Source organism: Labrus mixtus, chromosome 11 (genome assembly GCF_963584025.1).
Source record: "Labrus mixtus chromosome 11, fLabMix1.1, whole genome shotgun sequence".
Taxonomy (NCBI): domain Eukaryota; kingdom Metazoa; phylum Chordata; class Actinopteri; order Labriformes; family Labridae; genus Labrus; species Labrus mixtus.
The window spans coordinates 8,424,684-8,442,930 of NC_083622.1; the positions used below are offsets into that span (position 1 = coordinate 8,424,684).

The 18,247-nt window shown below is 43.4% G+C and overlaps 1 protein-coding gene across 1 annotated transcript; it reads left to right on the forward strand.

Annotated features, from left to right (window-relative positions):
* Positions 1-3,961: 3,961 nt before the first annotated feature.
* Positions 3,962-16,849, forward strand: meox2a (mesenchyme homeobox 2a). Its single transcript, XM_061049814.1, has 3 exons — positions 3,962-4,931; positions 11,902-12,074; positions 15,855-16,849. The coding sequence occupies exons 1-3, from the start codon at positions 4,358-4,360 to the stop codon at positions 16,071-16,073; spliced, it is 966 nt and encodes a 321-aa protein (XP_060905797.1). The 5' UTR covers positions 3,962-4,357; the 3' UTR covers positions 16,074-16,849.
* Positions 16,850-18,247: the final 1,398 nt, after the last annotated feature.

Genomic DNA, 18,247 nt, shown 5'->3' on the forward strand with positions numbered 1-18,247 from the left:
TTCTGAGTTCCTGCCTGACCTCTCACTCGTGGAGAGTTTTGGAAACTTGTCCAGTGAGCAGCAACAGTTTATCGTTTTTGGATTTTCTATCTCATGCTAACATGAGTTGAATCCCTCTTTAGTGAATTAAATTCTCCCCCTGGTTTCACTTCTTCCATTGTGAAGTCAGCGGTGCTTATAAAGCTACGTTTAAAGAAACTGAAACACATGTTATAGTTTACTGCATGCTAATAGTCACAATATGGGGGGGCCTGATGGCCTAGTGGTTAGGTCGTGCCTCATGTACAGAGACTGTAGTCCTCTAAGCGGGACAAGTCCGACCTGCGGCTCCTTTTCCTGCATGTCCCCCCCCCTCCCCCCCCCCTCTCTCTCTCTCTCTCTCTCTCTCCTTCCTGCTCTATCGGTTGTCCTCTCTAAATAAACACCAAAAGCCCCAAAAATAAATCTTCAAAAAAACAACAAATATTTACATTTTCTTTTTATGTCGAAGAACATTTTTTCCTAAAATAATTTCAGGCCATTCGGGGAGGAAAAGTGTTGGAAGCAGTGAATGCATCATCATCAAACTCATGACAAATATTTAAAGGTCTTTAAGAAATCATTTTACGATGTGTCGCCTAAAGAAAAAATATATTTTAGAAGCTCAGTCCGTTCTTAAAAACGACTTAAAGACTTCTCATATTTAAGAAATGGAGGTCTAGGTTTAGCCCGAGGAATAACGTCTCACACACTTTTCACTCGGTGGGAAACTTTGTCTCTTACGGCCCACGAGGGGCGACGACCAGGACTGAGAGCAGACCCCCCCCCCGTCCCCCCTGTCCCCCTGCCCTGCCAGAGGCCATCAGTGGAGTCAGAGCAGAGACAGGATTGGAAACACGTGTGTATTAATACCTGCTCTCACGTCTCCGAGTAAATATACGGCCCCGGCTAACCTGCTAATAGCTCTAATTTGTAAAGTAAACAGTGGAAGAGTTTGACACTCACTCACCTGAGGTGGCTTTCCTCCCCGCCGCTCCGCTGCCTTCAGACGCTGTGGAGAGAGAGTGTGTGTGTGTGTGTGTGTGTGGGACGCTTCAGCCTGCCTCCCCCGTCATATCTGTTAAAGTCATTTTCCCTCAAAGAGGAATTAATTTCCTTTCTCAGGCGTCCACAGCGCCTTCAGCACGGCCTGCGACGTCCACACAGCAGAAACACAGAGAGCCTGAACACAGAGAAACATTTATTAAAGGGTTTATTTTAAACAGGCTAATACTATTTATATTAATTTATTAACATGGACACTTTATGTCTGGACCACGTTGTGATTCTTTTAAACTCAAAGAAAGGAACACGGGAGAGGAAATTATTCATCTTCAAGTTTGAACATAAATGATGATGAATTTACGGTCTTTATTTTTAAATCTGCATAAATGATACAACTCAAATATTTAACTGTAAATAAAATTAACCACAAATCATTTCCAAAATAAAACCAAAACAATCGTTTCCAAAAACAAATAAATATTTGAAAAGGTTTAAGATTCAATATTTTACCCAATATTGTGAAATTATTTACCAACAAGTTGTTTAATTAAAAATAAAACCTTAGTCTTTATATATACGATGACTGGGTCTGTGAAACACTTTTTAAAAGCTCCAGACAAATGAGACAACATTTTAAAATCGTATAAAACAAAATGAAAAAAGCAAAACACTTTTACCGAGGATAAATCAAGTTTACATTTTAGAAAACTAATTTACAAGACGTGAAACACTTCAAGGAGCGCTGAGACAAATTTACAAACGGCAGAACACTTTGACACGTCCCCAAAAAATGTTTTAAACAGAAGACAGAATCTTAACGGAAAGGGGATTTACCAAATGCTGGAAGTGAACTTGAAGTCAATGAGTTTGTTTGGACGGAGAGACCGAGCGTTAACTGTCTCATGTGGGTTCCACAAAACATCATACCATCACCACAAACTCTTTATAACACATTTCACAGTCTTTACCCCAAAACAAACTTACTCTGACTTTGCTCTTGGAATAAACTGAAGAAAACTCCAGTTACAAAACATGAACTGTCAATGAAAAGCGAAGTTAGACCTTTAAACAAACTCTGTTCATCAGAACGATGGACCAAAGAGCAACAAAGGTGGAAGCATCCACAAGTTTTATTTTCTACTTGAACCATCTTTGTTTTCTGAACCTCGTAGGCGTTAGACATAAAAGTGACGATATTTACAGAACAATCAAATCTAAATCCTCATGAAGGTCAGACTTTTTAGATCCAAACAGCTTCATACTGACACAAGTTCTCCGTCATGAAGGTAACAGTCTGTCGACAGAGATCTACAACCCTCTGAAGAAACTCACTAACACACAAAATTTAAATTTAATTTTACAAAATAATTCTAAAAAAAAGTAAGAAAGCAAATTAGGATGAATCACAAATTATGTTATATGTTTTGTTGGCCTTTCAGCGTAAATGCATTAAACAGGTACGAGGTCCAAAGGTCCAAAATTAATGCATCCGTTTTTTTAAATCCTGATTAATGTCACGTTATTTTGTCCCTTCAGGCTCACCGTAGATAGTCGTCCTCAGTGTCTCCATGTAGTCTCAGTGTTTTAAAAGAAGGACACTGCTGCATCTCTGAATGTCTCATTTCACTTTAACAAACTCTCAGACAGCTCAGCTGACGAGTCCAAAGTAATATCCACCTTATGACATCACACATTGACCTTATGACATCACACATTTACCTTTGTTACCGTTCCTTTGAGCTTTTTGACCTCACTTTGGGATCCATAACCACTTCCTGTTTCTGGGCTAGGGAACCTACGAGACAAGAGAGCTCAGGAGCTCCCAGGAAAATATAGTAATCTATACCGGTTTCTCTTTGAAAGGGTCAGAGCTGACTGTCTTACACAACACCTCTTCAAAATACTGAACTATTCCTTCAATATTAGAGGAATAAAGGAGTAAATGTTTGAGTAAAAAAAACCTTAAAGTCGTAATTTTACAAGACTAAATTGGTCATTTTTCGGTAACGTTAGTCTGTGTGTTATTTCGATGGAGAATATCAGAAAAGCGACGACCTGCCTGCGTTCAAATGAGGCTCAGCAAAGTCTGAAAACTCTGACTTTTATCTGTTTTTTTTAAGACACTGTCCTTGTCCGACTTCATTCTTGGGATATCGTGATAATAAGACTCAAATCTAAAATATATTTTGACTTAATTCTTATAATTTTCAACTTTATTCTCCTTGTTGTTCTTGTAATTTGTAAAAGAGATAAACTGTGTTTTTTTTTTTAAGGAAGAACTTGAATTATAAAACGATCAGCCTAACTTCACTCCAGAGCCTCTTTCACTACTTTAAATGTTTTTGTTTTTGATTATCACTTTGGAATAAAACTTTTATAACTGTCTTAAAGTAGAGGGGCGTCAAAGGCACCCTGACTGATTTAAGTTTTTTAACATCACAGCATTATTTTCAGGGTTAGGGTTAGGGTTAGACCCTGCAGACAAAACTTTGGGCAAAGGAAACCCTCCTCGCTCTTAAGGAAGCAAACAAGGGTCCTCGCCTTCCTCCTCTGGACTAACAGTATTTCAAAGGGTCAAAACTGACAAAGACAGGGTGACACTGAATTAACCCCTGACACCTCACCCTCCCCTTAAACCCCGACCATCAATCCTTCTCCCCCCCCCCGGCCCACCCCACCCCACCCCAACCCCATGAACCATTAAGGCTGTTTTCTTGCAGGAAAAAAAAAAAAAGAAAAGATGGCCACTGGAGGTCAGATCCAACTCCAAAATAAACGGCCCCTCTTTCCTGAGGCTCAGCCATTTTTAATAGTGCAGATTTATTGTGCTGAGCTTTTTGGAGGGCGATCATATGTATGTGGTCAGTAGCGCGTATGCAGTCTGTGACCCAGCCTCCCTCTCACGTTACACCCTATTTATAACATCCCCCTCCGCCGGCTCCCCTCGTTCTGCAGTTCCTAGGAACCTCCTTCTGCTCCCAGCCTCGAGCTCCGGTCCCCCTGCTCCTCCTGACATCCGAGAGGCTCTGCTGCAGCTGATCCCGGCTCACTGTTTATCCTGTACAGCCTGGCAACCGGCCGCACGCTCCGGATTATCGCAGGACGCCTACTACTAAACGCACTTTACTTTCCACTCTGACTTTTTTCAGGGTTTGATTTTTTTTTTTTGTTAAATTGAAGGAAAAAAAAAAGTTTTGGGCAGTCGAGGGAAAAAGGAGAAGCGTCTTGGATATGTGTTTGGATCTTTTTGTTTTTGAATAACTTTACTGTTTTTCGATCTAAATCTTCTGGAGGGTGTGTGTGTGTGAGTGTGTGTGTGTGTGTTTCCCCCGCGATGGATCACACACTTTTCAGCTGCCTGCGGAGCCCCCACGCCCCGGCTCAGGCCCTGCACCCCGCCTTCACTCAGTCCCCCCTGACCCTGCACGGACGCTCGGACCACGTCTCCTACCCGGACCTGGCCTCCTCTTCCTCGTCCTCCTCCACCTCCTCTCCCTCGCCCTGCATCATCTCCAGCTACCAGGTGGACGACGGCCTGTTTCCCGGGCAACATCACCACCATCACCCCCACCCCCACCCCCACACTCACCGTGGCCACCTGCCCTCCCAGCAGCATCACATCCCGCCTCAGCACCACGCGTCCTGGCACATCCCACAGATGCCCTCACCTGGGGGGGGCCCGCGCCACAACCTCTGTCACCCGCACTCCCTCTCGTCCCATGACAACGGGCCCTCACCCTCTGACCTGGGCCACCCCGGTGCACCCAGTATGTGTGCCAGCACACCCAGTCTGGGCAGCGGCAGCACCCCTACGGGGGCCTCCTGTGTGCCTGCAGACTTTGGCAGACAGACTCTGTCACCTGCTGAGGCCGAGAAGAGGAACGGCAAGAGGAAGAGTGACAGTTCAGGTAAGAAGAGCTCCGGTCAGAGAGTTTCAGATTTTAAAGACAACAAACAGATTTCATTCTTCAGACGTGTTAATACGAATACTCTAAATAAAAAAAGACGTTTTCAACATACTGCACAAGTAAAACCTGATGTTTAATCCTTCCCTAACATCATTACAGAAATATTAGTGTGAGAGAAATTACATGCAAACACCCGTAGTTGTCATTTATCTGGATTTTTGCTCCTCAGACAGAAAAACAAAAATCTCTCTGGACATTTTTTTTTTTTAGGTCTTGGCTGATATTGTTGGATGCTTGAAAAAAAAAAAGCTTATTTCTGACACATTTAGTATAAAATCACATCTGGTTTGTTACGACGCTCTTCAGAAGGCTCACAGTAAAGAATTAATGTCACGGATTGTAAAAGGGGGCGCCGGCGCCTCGCTCAGCACTAAACACCCTGACAGACGACGCAGCTTTTCAGGGTTTTATTCTGTTCTCAAATCCTAAAAATAAATCACTGATGAGTTCACTGAAATTAAAGAAAAATGTAGAATTGAAATGTTTGATTTTGGACTAAAAGCAAACAGAACTGATTTATTTCATCCAGCGTGAGTTTATAATTATTAAAAGTTTTTAAAGACAAGTGAGCAGTTTTATCCTTCAGCACTTTTTTGGTTTGTTACCAAATGTTTTAATTTTTTTATATTTAATGGTTTTTAGATATTTTCCACATTTTGTGTGGTGTAAAGTGAAATAGTGCTGTGAGCTTCAGGGACACTTTGTCTACGTGTGGAAGAATTTATTTTTGCAAAGCACCGAGAGGTTGCAGGTCGCAGGTCGCAGGTCTCCATGTGTAAAGGTTTTTTTAAGTTACTTTTTTTTAGCTTTTAATGGTTTTATTTTCTTAGAGACAGGACAGTAGATAGAGTCAGAAATCAAGGAGAGAGAGAGAGAGAAGGAGCTGGGAATGATACGGGGGACAGGAGCCACAGGTCGGATTTGAACCCGGGCCGCCCGCTTGGAGGACTATAACCTCTGTATATGGGACGTGCGCACTAACCACTAGGCTTATGTGTGTAGAATTTATAGAGGTAATTGAACTTAAATAATTTATGATTTATGATAAAAATTATTTATTAACGGCTACACAAGCCTTTAGAAAACCTGAACATTCTAAATTCAAAAAATATATATTTTAATTTAATTAAAACAATTTTTTAATTTGCACACTCATGAGCGATGCCCTCTGTGAGGATGCTGCACTCAAAAAGATGAGCCGCAGTCGTCATGATAATCAGTCAGTTTTGCGTGACAAAACCGCCCGGGGTCGGGTCACCGGAGTCATCACAGGGAACGTGATACAAGTGAGCACTCGACGTTTTCCAAGGAAAGTGTGCTCGCCGTTCTCCCTGTCCTTTTGAGGATTGAGGAGACTGACGCCCCCCCCCCCCCCCCCCCCCCTTAAAGCCTTTTTTTTTTTTGCATGCACAGAATAACACCTGCACAGGACCACCGACTGTTACCCCCTGTATATCATTAACTCTACGCCGTCTGATTCTGGTGGTCAGCGACTCCCTGTTGTTTCCTTTTCCAGCTCATTTTATGATTTCACCGTGCAAACTGCAGCAGAGCTCTTAAGAGCTTTTTATAAACAGGCAAAGAAGCCGACACAATTAAGTTTAGAATGAAAATAAAGGAACTAAAAATGTGTTAAAATCTGAATTCTTGCAGATTTAACCTAAACTCAAAAGGTCAGATTTACAGTCTGAGCCTAAATTGCCAGATGCGTGAAAGTCAGAGAGGTTTTTTAAGAGCATTAAAGCAACATTTTCATTTGTGTGATTTTGCTTGTGCTCAATATCCGTCATGCAAAATGTTGCAGTCGAATATTTAACCTCAGAATTGAAAGTGTTTTGTGAGATCGTTGTGAAACCTCGACCTCTGAATCCCTCTCTCTCCCCTGTCACAAAACTCACAGCGCACTGCACACTCGTTACATGTGCTGTGCACCCCCCCCCCCCCCCCCACACACACTATAACACCAATCAGGCTGATTATCGGGGGGGGGGGGGGGGGGGGGGGGGGGGGGGGGGCGTAGCGGGGCGCTGACTCAATCAGCTGTCTAAATATTACAGCCGCCCGTTTGCACGAGAACGAGCTCTCCGATTCAGGTTTCAAACCATCTGGACCAGAAACTCGAGCGAAACCTGAATTTAGATTCAGAAATAAAAACAAAACCTGAGAGCTCATTTGAATGTTACCCTCTCAAGTATCACTCAAATATGAAGCACCTTGACCCCCCCCCCCCCCCCCCCATCGACTCAGCTGTGATTGTTACACTAAGAAGTCCGCAGGGTGACAAAACGAGATGAGTCGACTTCTTGGTATTTTTGGTGTCAGCTTTCTCTGTTACCTGATTTTTTTTTTCCTGTGTTTTTTTGGCGGTAAAGTGGGAGTCATTGAGACCTTTTGGTGTCAGCTTTTGCATTTTTTTTCTAAATGTCTGGATCCACTAATGCTGTGAAGGGAGTGGCTGCTCTTTTTTAAAGTTGCTAGATGTGCAGCGTGGAACAATAAAAGAGTGCAGGGCTGTAAAGATCGAGGATCGAGTCGCCTAAAGGACACTTTTCCCTTGATGTGAAATTGTTTAGTTGGTGCATTTGACCTCTTCTCGTGTGTGTGGTAACATTTAGCAGAAGAGAAATCAAATTAAAATCACATCTTTTACTGGTTTTAAATTTGCAGAAGAAACAAACGTGCACGTTGCTGTTGATTCTGACATCCAGAAGGATTGAGACGTTACCTCTGAGATTTGTCCCTCCTGCGCTGAGCTCATTCGGGAGCACCGGGGTGACGCGTCCTGTCTGGGTGTGTTTTTCTCATATTATTCCCCCTTTTTTGTGGAGAGATGAAAGTTACAGCGGGGACCTAATTGCTGCGGTGTCGTGGCTGTGTCATAAAAGCCCGCCGCTCTGAAGCAGCTGGATGTGTTATTCTTTTATTTCTCTTTACACGGCGTCTGTGTTTACCAGACAAAGAGAGAGAGAGAGGGAGAGAGAGCGGATAAATACGTTTTCCCTTTAGCTGTGTACTGTGTGTCAGAGCGCTCGGTTTGAAATTACAGGGAGGGAAACTCAAGGTCAAAGGGGGCGCTGGACTCAGGCTGCGGGTCAAGCTGTGATCCGTCTCTTTTCATAAAACTCGTGCAGGAATTCTTTCAGTTTATATTTCTCTAAAACTGAGCAGAACTACACAAATAGCACTTTTGCAGACCTTCCCTAAAGAGTCCAGAAAAAAAACCACTTAATTAGAAGGGAGATCCTCTTTCTGACAGAAAAACAGAACAACAGGGGATCCCTCAGGCTGCTTTAACGGGGACCTCAGGCTCCGCAGCGTTTGTGGGTCTGGCTCTGGGGTCCTGCAGGACTATTTACAGTCCTGCGGCTTGAAGCGGGCCCTGCTGGATTAACACACGCTGCAGGACAGGACCGCAGATGAATTAGCATGCAATCACGGCTGCCTTCTGAGTGCAGCGCGAGTCCAACAGAGGAACCGCAGAGGCCGAGCACAACGGGAAAGTTCTGGAGAGCAAATTAAGCGTGCGTATTGACTTTTGGAAAGTTTGTGGAAATAACAAAACAGAAACTTTTGACATGATGACGTGCTGAGGATTATTATTCTCAATTTGTTTTCATTTGTGTTTCTATCGGTCAGTTTTTATTTGTTTTGTTTCAGTTCATAACAAACTAATTAAAAGAGAGAGTGAGCCAGTCTATACTGAACTCTTTGTTATGTCAGTCCACCACGAACACGGCACTCTGCAACGTTCAGCAAAGTTACAAGGAGAAATAATTCCAACATTTCTCTAAAGAAAAGTTAAACAAATTGGCACTTTGCATTTTGTTAAATATACCTGTCCTGACAAAAATACTCCATGAAATCATGAAATCTGTCCTTGAAAGGGGTGCTGGTGGCGTATAGTCTTCCAAGCGGGCGGCCCAGGTTTGAATCCGGCCTGTGGCTCCTCTCCTATCTCTCCATTAAAAAGCAGAAAAATAAATCTTAAAAAAAATAAAATAATAATAAATTAAAAAAAAACTGTCCTTGATGAAAATACATGACTTGCAATTGCAATACTTAATCTAATAACCCGAGCTTTGGGGCGTCAGATAGCCTAGCACAGTGGTTCTCAATGGGTGGGTCGGGAACTTAAAGTGGGTCGCGGGGCTGTTTTCAGTGGGTCGCCTGGAAGAAAAATGTTGTCAAAAAGTCTCTGAAGCGCTTTTTAAAAAAACGTTTGTTGCGTTCAGTTTCTTTTTTCTATCACGCTTTGCACCGTCTGAGGTCCAAACTGAACAGTTCTTCTTTAAATAAATCTGATTGATTAAAAAATAAAATACATTTGGGTCGTAGTTGGTGGGTCCTGAGGCTCGGGGCCTAGCGGTCATGTCTCGTGCCACATGTACAGAGTTTACAGAGTCGTGTTTTATTTTAGGATTGTTAGAAATAGTTTGACGGTCGACTGTGCCTTTTAGTTTTTAAACTCTATGACGGTCTCTGATGTGTCCTCTGGTTTGACGGTCAGGTCTCAGAACAACCAGTCAGTCATCACATCTGCGCAGAGCCTTCACAATAAGACATCATCACCGCCGCATTTTAAGTAAATACAACATTTTTACCTTTTACAAATTAAATTGACTTCCATTAGTGTCTAAATATTTAAAAGGACCTGCTCCTCAGCCTCTCTGCAGACACACTCAGAGACCTTCAGGACTGCAGCAGAGCAGCTTCAAGTGGCAGCAGGAAAGTTTCATTTAAAAAAATAATCTTCTGCTCAAACTGTTTTTTTCTGTGAAAGGAGTAAAAACCCTGGAGCTCGCTACCTGATCACCTGAAGCTCACTGTGAACTTTAACACTTTTAAGAGAGACACAGAATCCTGGTTAGTTCAGAGACAGACGAGTACTCATGTGAGACTGTTTACAGCTCTATCACAGCTGAATGTGTGTTTTACGGTAATCTACTGTACCCAGATTATTTTTTATTTACACAAAAGCTCTTCTAGCGACGAGTGCTGCAAATTAGCAGCCGCTATAAACACTCTGATACATGCATTGGGTGGTTTTTATATTGTCTTTGTATATTGTGTCTGTCCATATCAAATAAAACATACATAAAATAAATGTAGTCCTCCTCGCGGTGGCCCTTTGCTGTGTCATCCCCCCCCCCCCCCCCCCCCCCCCCCCCCCCAACATTTCCTCTCTCTCTTCAGCTGCTCATGACGGCAAAAATGGCCCAAACAATATCTTTAAAAAATAACCAGAGCATTACTTTACTTCAGTCTTTAAAATGACCCCGCCTTTATTTGCGACAGGCGTCAACACGAGGCGGGCCTTTATATATTTTCAAACACAACTGGTGCTCAGCAAAGATGAGAAAGAGTATAAAACTGTGAATTTACACCAGAAATATAATATTTAATCATGTACAAAATTAGGATTCTGATAAATAAATTAAACATCAAATTAGTGATTTGACGTTTCTTTGTAAGACGGAAAAAGGAGGAAGTCAAACGCACATCACAAAGGTGCAGGGCGGTTTAAAAAACAGCCGGCTGAGGAAGACGATCTGCACGCAGACTTTGTTCAAATGTCACAAAAAGATTTAATCACATCACAATCACAACGCTTCGAGCAGAGGTCTTCTTCAGGTGATAATCTGAGACAGCCGATCTCTGCCAACCTGCCGCACTGTGAAGGAGAGAGAGAGAGAGAGAGAGAGAGAGAGCGAGCCCTGGTAGTCACTATGCTGAGGAGCCGTGTAAACATGTCAGTTGTCTCAAACAGCAGAGAGGTCTCCGTCCCACCTCTCACTCACTGATGTTTACATCTCTTTAGTCTTTATTATGCTGCAGGAAACTCTGAGAGGACGTGCTCACAGTCTATGGATGCACATACACACACACACACACACACACACACACACACACACACACACACACACACACACACACACACACACACACACACACACACACACAATGGGGTCCAGAGTATCCAGCCCTACTTTTCCCCCTCACTACCTCGCCCGTGTTCAGGATTAAAGTACATCTTTATTTCTCTGAGTGTCTCGCTGCTGCTTCTTCTTATTTATTCTGATGGAGATCTGCATTTTTTAAATCAAAACATTTGCTGATTTGCTCAAGTAGTCCTGATGGGTTAAGCTAGATCTTTGTAATAGTAACGTCTTTTACCTGCTTTTTTCTAAAGTGTCTCGAGATAACTCTTGTTATGAATTGGCGCTCTACAAATAAAAATTGATTGATTGATTGAACATGCAGCTCCACTGGTGAAGTAAAAGGGACTGGGCCTTTAATCAGGATGGGCTTCTATTTGAGGTTTTAAGATTAGAAGCACTTTACTGTCTATGTGTATGCGTGATGTTGTCGGCATGTAGGCTATGTTGTGTTCTGCAGCTCCTTTAGTCAACTCTCAATTCTTAGCTTAAAATGTTTGCATGAAACCAAAACGCTTCATCCAACACTTCTGTGATGTTTAAGGATTTGATAGACTAAAGCCCAGAAAGGGAAAGACTTTTATTTTTGTATTCAATTAATTTTTTCCGAGTCCTGCCGAGTCATTTTGTTCCGTAGTTAACAGATGAAGTCGCGGCAGCAGAAACTTTTAAGACTCGGACAAATGAAAGCCATGTTGGCAGACTAAGAGTCGGACGATTGTAACGGCCCAGCTGCCACATGTGAGGCTGCCGTGAGTCCTTCCAGGCGCTTAAAGTGTTCATAAACAACGAGCGAACAATAAAGTGTGACTGACAGCTCCCATTGTTTCTCTTACCTTTCCTCCCCCCCCCCCCCCCCCAAGCCGCCGCCGTCTTGCACCTGCCATTATAACAGCCGCTTTGTTTTTTTTATTTTTGCTGCATATAAATCTGCTCTGAGTGGAACTGAAAACCTGTGCGGTGTTTGGTTTCAGAGTCCCAAGACGGGAATTACAAGTCAGACGTGAGCAACAAACCCAGGAAGGAGAGGACGGCGTTCACCAAGGAGCAGATCCGAGAGCTGGAGGCCGAGTTCGCCCACCACAACTACCTAACCCGACTAAGGCGCTACGAGATCGCCGTCAACCTCGACCTCACTGAAAGACAAGTACGTCCCCGCCACCCACAGCTTGTTTCCCCCTGGGTTTAGACATTACTGCCCCCCCCCCATTAGCACATTAATGCCATGTTGTGAAAACAGAGTCGGCCCCGGGACGACAAGGAGGCTTTTCGGCTCGCTACTGTTGTTTTTGTAACTCTGGTGCGAGGGGCTATTGTGCTCCAGATGTGGCTGTGTGACGGGACTATCATATTCCAGATGTTCCTGTCTATTCTTTCAAGCGGCTCCCAGAACCAAAGCAGGGAGACGGGGTTGGAGGAAACGCTGTCTAGCAAGTCACTTCCTCTCTCTCCCATTACCCCTGAAAGCACAAATTGGTCTCTGAGCGTGGGCCGGCTGCTGTAAAAAAAAAAAAAAAAAGAAGCAGGCGCATGAAATAAATAACAGGAGACAAACGGTTGGGGGAAGGAAACGGCGTACAGCCTGTTGTTCTCCGACACCCGCTTGGAAGCTATAAGTCACACTTAGCTGACATCCTGACGGTGATATGTTGCAGTGTGATACAGTGGGGATTGAATGTAAAGAACAGACGGGGGGGGGGGGGGGGGGGGAGTTTTAGGTGACGCTTCAGGTGCTCAAACACACACACGTGTGAGCCTCATTGATGATGTGTTGGTGCAGACTTGAGTGTCTTATGTCATGTTTAAATGGAAAGTTCCCATAAGCTAAGTCTACACAAAGTTTTCCGCAACTTGTTCGGGATAAAAATGAGTCCATTCTATTTTTCTTTTAGATTTTATTTTTAATGTGCCTGCTGGTTGAAAAGGTCCAGATTAAGGACATTAATGCTGGCTGTTCTCATTAGAATTAATACCTAATGAAATCCAGTGTAATTTGTATTTAACCCACTTCCCCTTGAGCGAATTGGGACCAATCTGCAGAAATATTAGACGCTCAATGGAACTCATTCAGCCATCGAGCTTGTGGGACATGAGGTGTTTTGGTAGAAAAACTAATATTGGCAAATGCTAGCACATGCTTAAAGGCAGGGTTGGTAATTTCCTCCAGATACACTTTTTAAGATTCTGGTTGAAGTTGTCTTTAGGTCCTGACAGAAATTAATAACTCATGTTCTCTGAGAAAGGAAACAAAGAAAATCCATCATCTGTATCAGTTTGTAAGCCTGTAAAAACTTTGACCAATGTCTGCCTCAAGGTACCAATCTGATGAACCAATCAGACGCCTCCCTGTCTCCCTACTCGCTCTCTACCTCTTGCGTGCTCTAGCCCACACTCAAAGCGCGTCACTGATGACGGAGTTTATACTGTGAGTTTACTTACCGCTGAATGAGGCGATGTAGTTTCTACACAATGCAAGAGATGAGAAAATCACAAGGCCTCAACTTCTGATAGCAAGCTGTTATTATTAGCTCTACCTTCCTTCAGGAGAATCCATTTATATAAATATCTGCAGGTATGCGTGTTGTTGTTTTTTTTTTTTAAAGGTTAATTTTGGGGCTTTTTGGGCCTAATTGTAGAGATAGAACAGTGGATACAGTGAGAAACCAGGTGGAGAGAAAGAGTGGGGAATGAGATAAGGAAAAGGAGCCACAGGTTGGATTTGAACCCGGGCTGCCCGCTTGGATGACTACAGTCTCCGTACATGGGGCGTGCACACTAACCACCAGGCTACTGGCGCCATGGTAAATTCATTTCTAAAGAATTTAATCATTTTTTTCTCATCCATCATCAGCATGTATTTGTTTCATAAAGTGAAGCAGATATGAATTAGTGGGAAATGAGCCACAGGCCAGATTCGAACCCACATCGCCTGCTTAGAGGACTACATGCATGCGTGCACTAACCACTAGGCCACCTGCAGGTGTGTTCTAAGTTCCTCTCTAATGTGAGCAGTAAACCTGCACAGTTGCATTCAGGTTTCCGTTTGTCCCAATCGAAGGAAGGAATGAGAAACGTTGACTTGAAAAATGATGAATGTTTCATAAACGGTGCCGCTAACCTCTCGGCTTTTGCTTTAAATTAGGAAAGGTGTGAGAAACTTTGAAGGAGTACCTCCATGTCAGGGGAAACTCCTTTAAACGCCACACGCCCACAACTCACAGAGCCTGCCGTGATTATTCCACTCCAGCCTCCCAGACTGTTGCAATTAATCTTTTTTTTGTGGCTCGAGGCGGCATAAAGAGCGCATGAAATTCCTCCAGCTTGAGCAGCGTTAGTTATGAGTGACGTCGGGGGTTTGTCAGGGGAAATATACAGCCAGGAGATAGTGAGGTAAATATTGGCAGTGCAAACAGCTGGCTGTATGCGGAGCTTGATTTATACAGCATGAGCTGTTTGGAGTTTTTTTGACTGATGTTTTATTGAAGGCCATGGCAGAGGTGGCGCAGCAGCCAAATCTTCTCGGTGTTTGGAGTTTACACATGGAGGGGGAAAACCCACAGATCTGAACTTTTTGTTAGAAATATCCCCCAATAAACATTTATTTTAAGACGTGTAAAAGTTTGGATCAAAGCAGGCTTAATTTAGTTTGAAAAGGAGTGTTTTTTTTAACCTCTGATGTACATATAACTACTTTTAACTGCACTTAAATTATTCCATTTCATATTGATCTTGTTAGTAAGGACACAATGAAATTTACAATAACTGAAGGAGTATTAAAATAAATGATATGAGTCTTTTAGAGAAAGTCTTACCCGGTTTTAAAAAAAGATATCTGGACATCTTTAGACTTGCAAACCATATTATACAAAATCCCCCATTGTACTTTTAAACGTGTTAACTTAACAGGATTGTGTTTCTTGATAAGTCTAATGCCACAAAAATGAGCACAGGAGTAATACGACCACCGACGCTCCACGCTTGACTGAGCTCCCGCTTTTGAATCCTTTTTTTTAATGAAGCACTTTGTCAAAATAAATTCACATCTTTATTTTTAGTTATTATTTGAGCAGACTAAAGTAGTACGGGTTCAGTGCAGGTAAGAGGGTCTGAAGTGTGTGTGTGTGTGTGTGTGTGTGTGTGTGTGTGTGTGTGTGTGTGTGTGTGTGTGTGTGTTTATGCGCGTAACCCTTGAGGCTCACATACTTGGTTTGACATCAGACTCTGGCATATATAAGTGATCCTTTGCTGGATCCTTTGCCCCCCCCCCCCCCCCCCCCCTTCTCCTCGCCCCTCGACCCCCCTGCCCTCCCGCTCTCAGAAAGGGAACTGAAGGCTTGTAAAGAATCCGAGGTGAGACTCAGCACGGCGTACGCCCCTGAGACGTTTAAGACAAACGTTTGTGCTGTCGGCTCACTTCCTGACCATGTGACCGCTCAGTCCCCCAAGTATGACCCTCCCCAAAAATAAACTCTACCCCACCCTGCGTGACAGGAGCGAGCCTCCTCTCACCTCCCGCCCCCTCCTCCCCCTCAGGCGCATGTGTCGACACTCAGAGGGGGCCTCTGCTGCCTCTTGACGTGGTCGCCGTTTTAAGCAACAGCTTAATCATCAATCTGAGAGACGTAAATACGGTGTTGAGTCAGGGAAAAACAGGTAGACGCCAAGTGGCAGATGGAGCAGAACATCCACACGTAATTGCTGCAATAGACACGGCTGCCAAACATTCACAGAAAGTTTCTGTCAGTCTTTGCTTCCTGATTATTTTTGGAACTGTTTGCAAAAAAAAAAAAAAAACGAATTTCCCCTCGCGGGATCAATAAAGTATAAATTATTATTATTATTATTATTATTATTTTTTTTTTTTGTTTTATTTTAATTTGTTCTCCTGAAGAGCAGCACATCTGATATTCTTCCGTCTTCTTCCCAGGTGAAGGTGTGGTTCCAAAACAGGAGGATGAAGTGGAAAAGAGTGAAGGGCGGCCAGCAGGGGGCGGCAGCTCGAGAGAAAGAACTGGTGAATGTGAAAAAGGGGACGCTGCTGCCGTCGGAGTTTTCCGGCATCGCAGCGCTCCACCACTCGACGGACTCCTTAGCCAATGAGGACAGTCACGACAGCGACCAGAGCTCCGAGCACGCTCAGTTATGATGCCCCCCCCGTCCCCCGTCCCCCCCGTCCCCTCCTCGGAGAATCGGCCCTGCCTCTGTCTCAGGACCGCCCTAAATAAGGACTGCTGTTTGCTGATTCGCCATCGTCATACAACGATGCTAAATAAGTGTACAAATGTACAGATGAGTTATGTATAGAGATGCAGGCAGAGTGTACATTTCAAGCACATAAAGGGGAGGTTGACTTTTTTTTAAAGCACCATTGGTTCAAAATATGAGCATCAAAATTTAAAATTTGAATTTTCCCTTAAAAAAAAATCACTGAATGAAACATTTGGAAAATCAAAAGTCAAACTGTTGGAAACATTCCATGTTTTTTTGCTCTGACAGAAGCTTCCAGAAAACGTGCAGAGAGACAGATGAGATGAACGCAGAGTACAGACAGGAAGTGAAACGCTCTGTGTGATCTGGATGTGTATTGGACGTCGAGCATGATTGAGCCTTAAGTCTTCGATTTGCACTGTTAAAAAAAAAAAAACATACAGTCGGTTTCTACTGTGTAAAATGTGTACATGTCATTGATCAAATCAAGTGCCAGGAAATCAAGTTAGCCGAGCTAATATAAACGATGTGTAAATAATTCTCAGTGGTGTCTTACCTTTAACGATTATTTTATATCCACACTATTCAGCACGGACCGTTCTTTCGTCGACATGTTTCTGCCATGAGATGACATTTTGTAAACTAATTTGAAACCTGAAATGAGCTTTTTATTAAATCTTTTCAAGGACAGTTTGCAAAAACTAATAAATTTAACCAGTGGTACATTGATTTATTTTTCTTTAAAGGTTTATTTTTGGGCTTTTTATGCCTTTATTTAGAGATGAGTAAGTCGATGGCGTCAGAAATCAGGGAGAGACATGCAGGAAAGGATCCACATGCAGGTTGGATTCGAACCTGGGACACCCGCTTGGACGACTACAGCCTCCGTACATGGGGCATGCACACCAACCTCTAGGCTACCAGCGCCTCTGTAAGTTGATTTCTACATAATTGAATCACTCTTTTCCACCCGTCAGCATGAATCCAGGCTGATGTGCGTGTGTGTTTCATGAAGTGAAGCAGATATGAATTAAACATCGCAGAGCGTGTAGAAAGCTGGTGATGGGGGTGCGTGCTGAATTCACCTTCGCCTCAGGCAGGGTCGGGACTCCTGCCAAGACGAGGAGAGTGAACCCCGCAAAAAGGATCGGATTCTGTTACAAAATCCAGTTGAGAATAATTTCACGACATGAGCTCGCCTTTCAGCACTTTGTGATTGTGCGTTCTAATTATTTCCAGGATGAACGTCAACGAGACCCGACCGAATGTGAGCGTTACTCTGTGCAAAGAGTTTGGACAGTCACGTTCATCCACTGGACTTTAGTAATCCAGCATGTGCACAATATCAGCCCGGTTACCACATACATTGAACTTACATAAGTACAAGTGACAGGACACTCACCTCCTTATCTGGTCTTCCTTCATCGGCCGAGCTATGTAGCACCGCTGCCCTTCTTTAGTGTAAAACTTGAAACTGCAAAATCAATGAGCCGCATGTCTTTGCAATTTATTCTCTGCAAGCATTTTCCCCCTGGAATTAAATTTACAGTAAACTCTAAAAAGCGTGCAAACAGTTCTGTGAGCATTCAGGCATTGTAACTCGTGTTAAATAATGTTTGACCTTACAGTGCCATCATAAATCTCCTGAGCACTCTTGCAGGTCACATCAGGATAACCCTGTCCCTAACTAATATTAAAAATGTCCTTGACATTTATCCCAATTGACAGAAAAGAACAGATTATATAAAATGGCTTTACAGGCTTCATATCTGCACAGATTAAAAGCTGACCCTACGCGATATAATGACAGTTTTATCTAAAAGTCTTGACCGTGGACGTATTCTCGCCTCTGTCCCTGTCGAACTGTCTTGTAATTTACGACCCCGCTGGTAGGAGGTCCTTCCACTTCTCTTGCTTTGTCTGACTTAAGAACTAACACTTTTTCAAGAAGGTGTATGTAAGGGTGAGAGTGCAGGTTCTTCAGGTTACTCCACCGTGTGTGACGACCTCTCACCCTTTAAAAACAACAACACAGTCCTCTGACGCGAGCTAAGCTGCTGCTAGCATCAGTCACTGAGACATGCTAACTGTGCAAGCAGAAGCAAGCGTCTA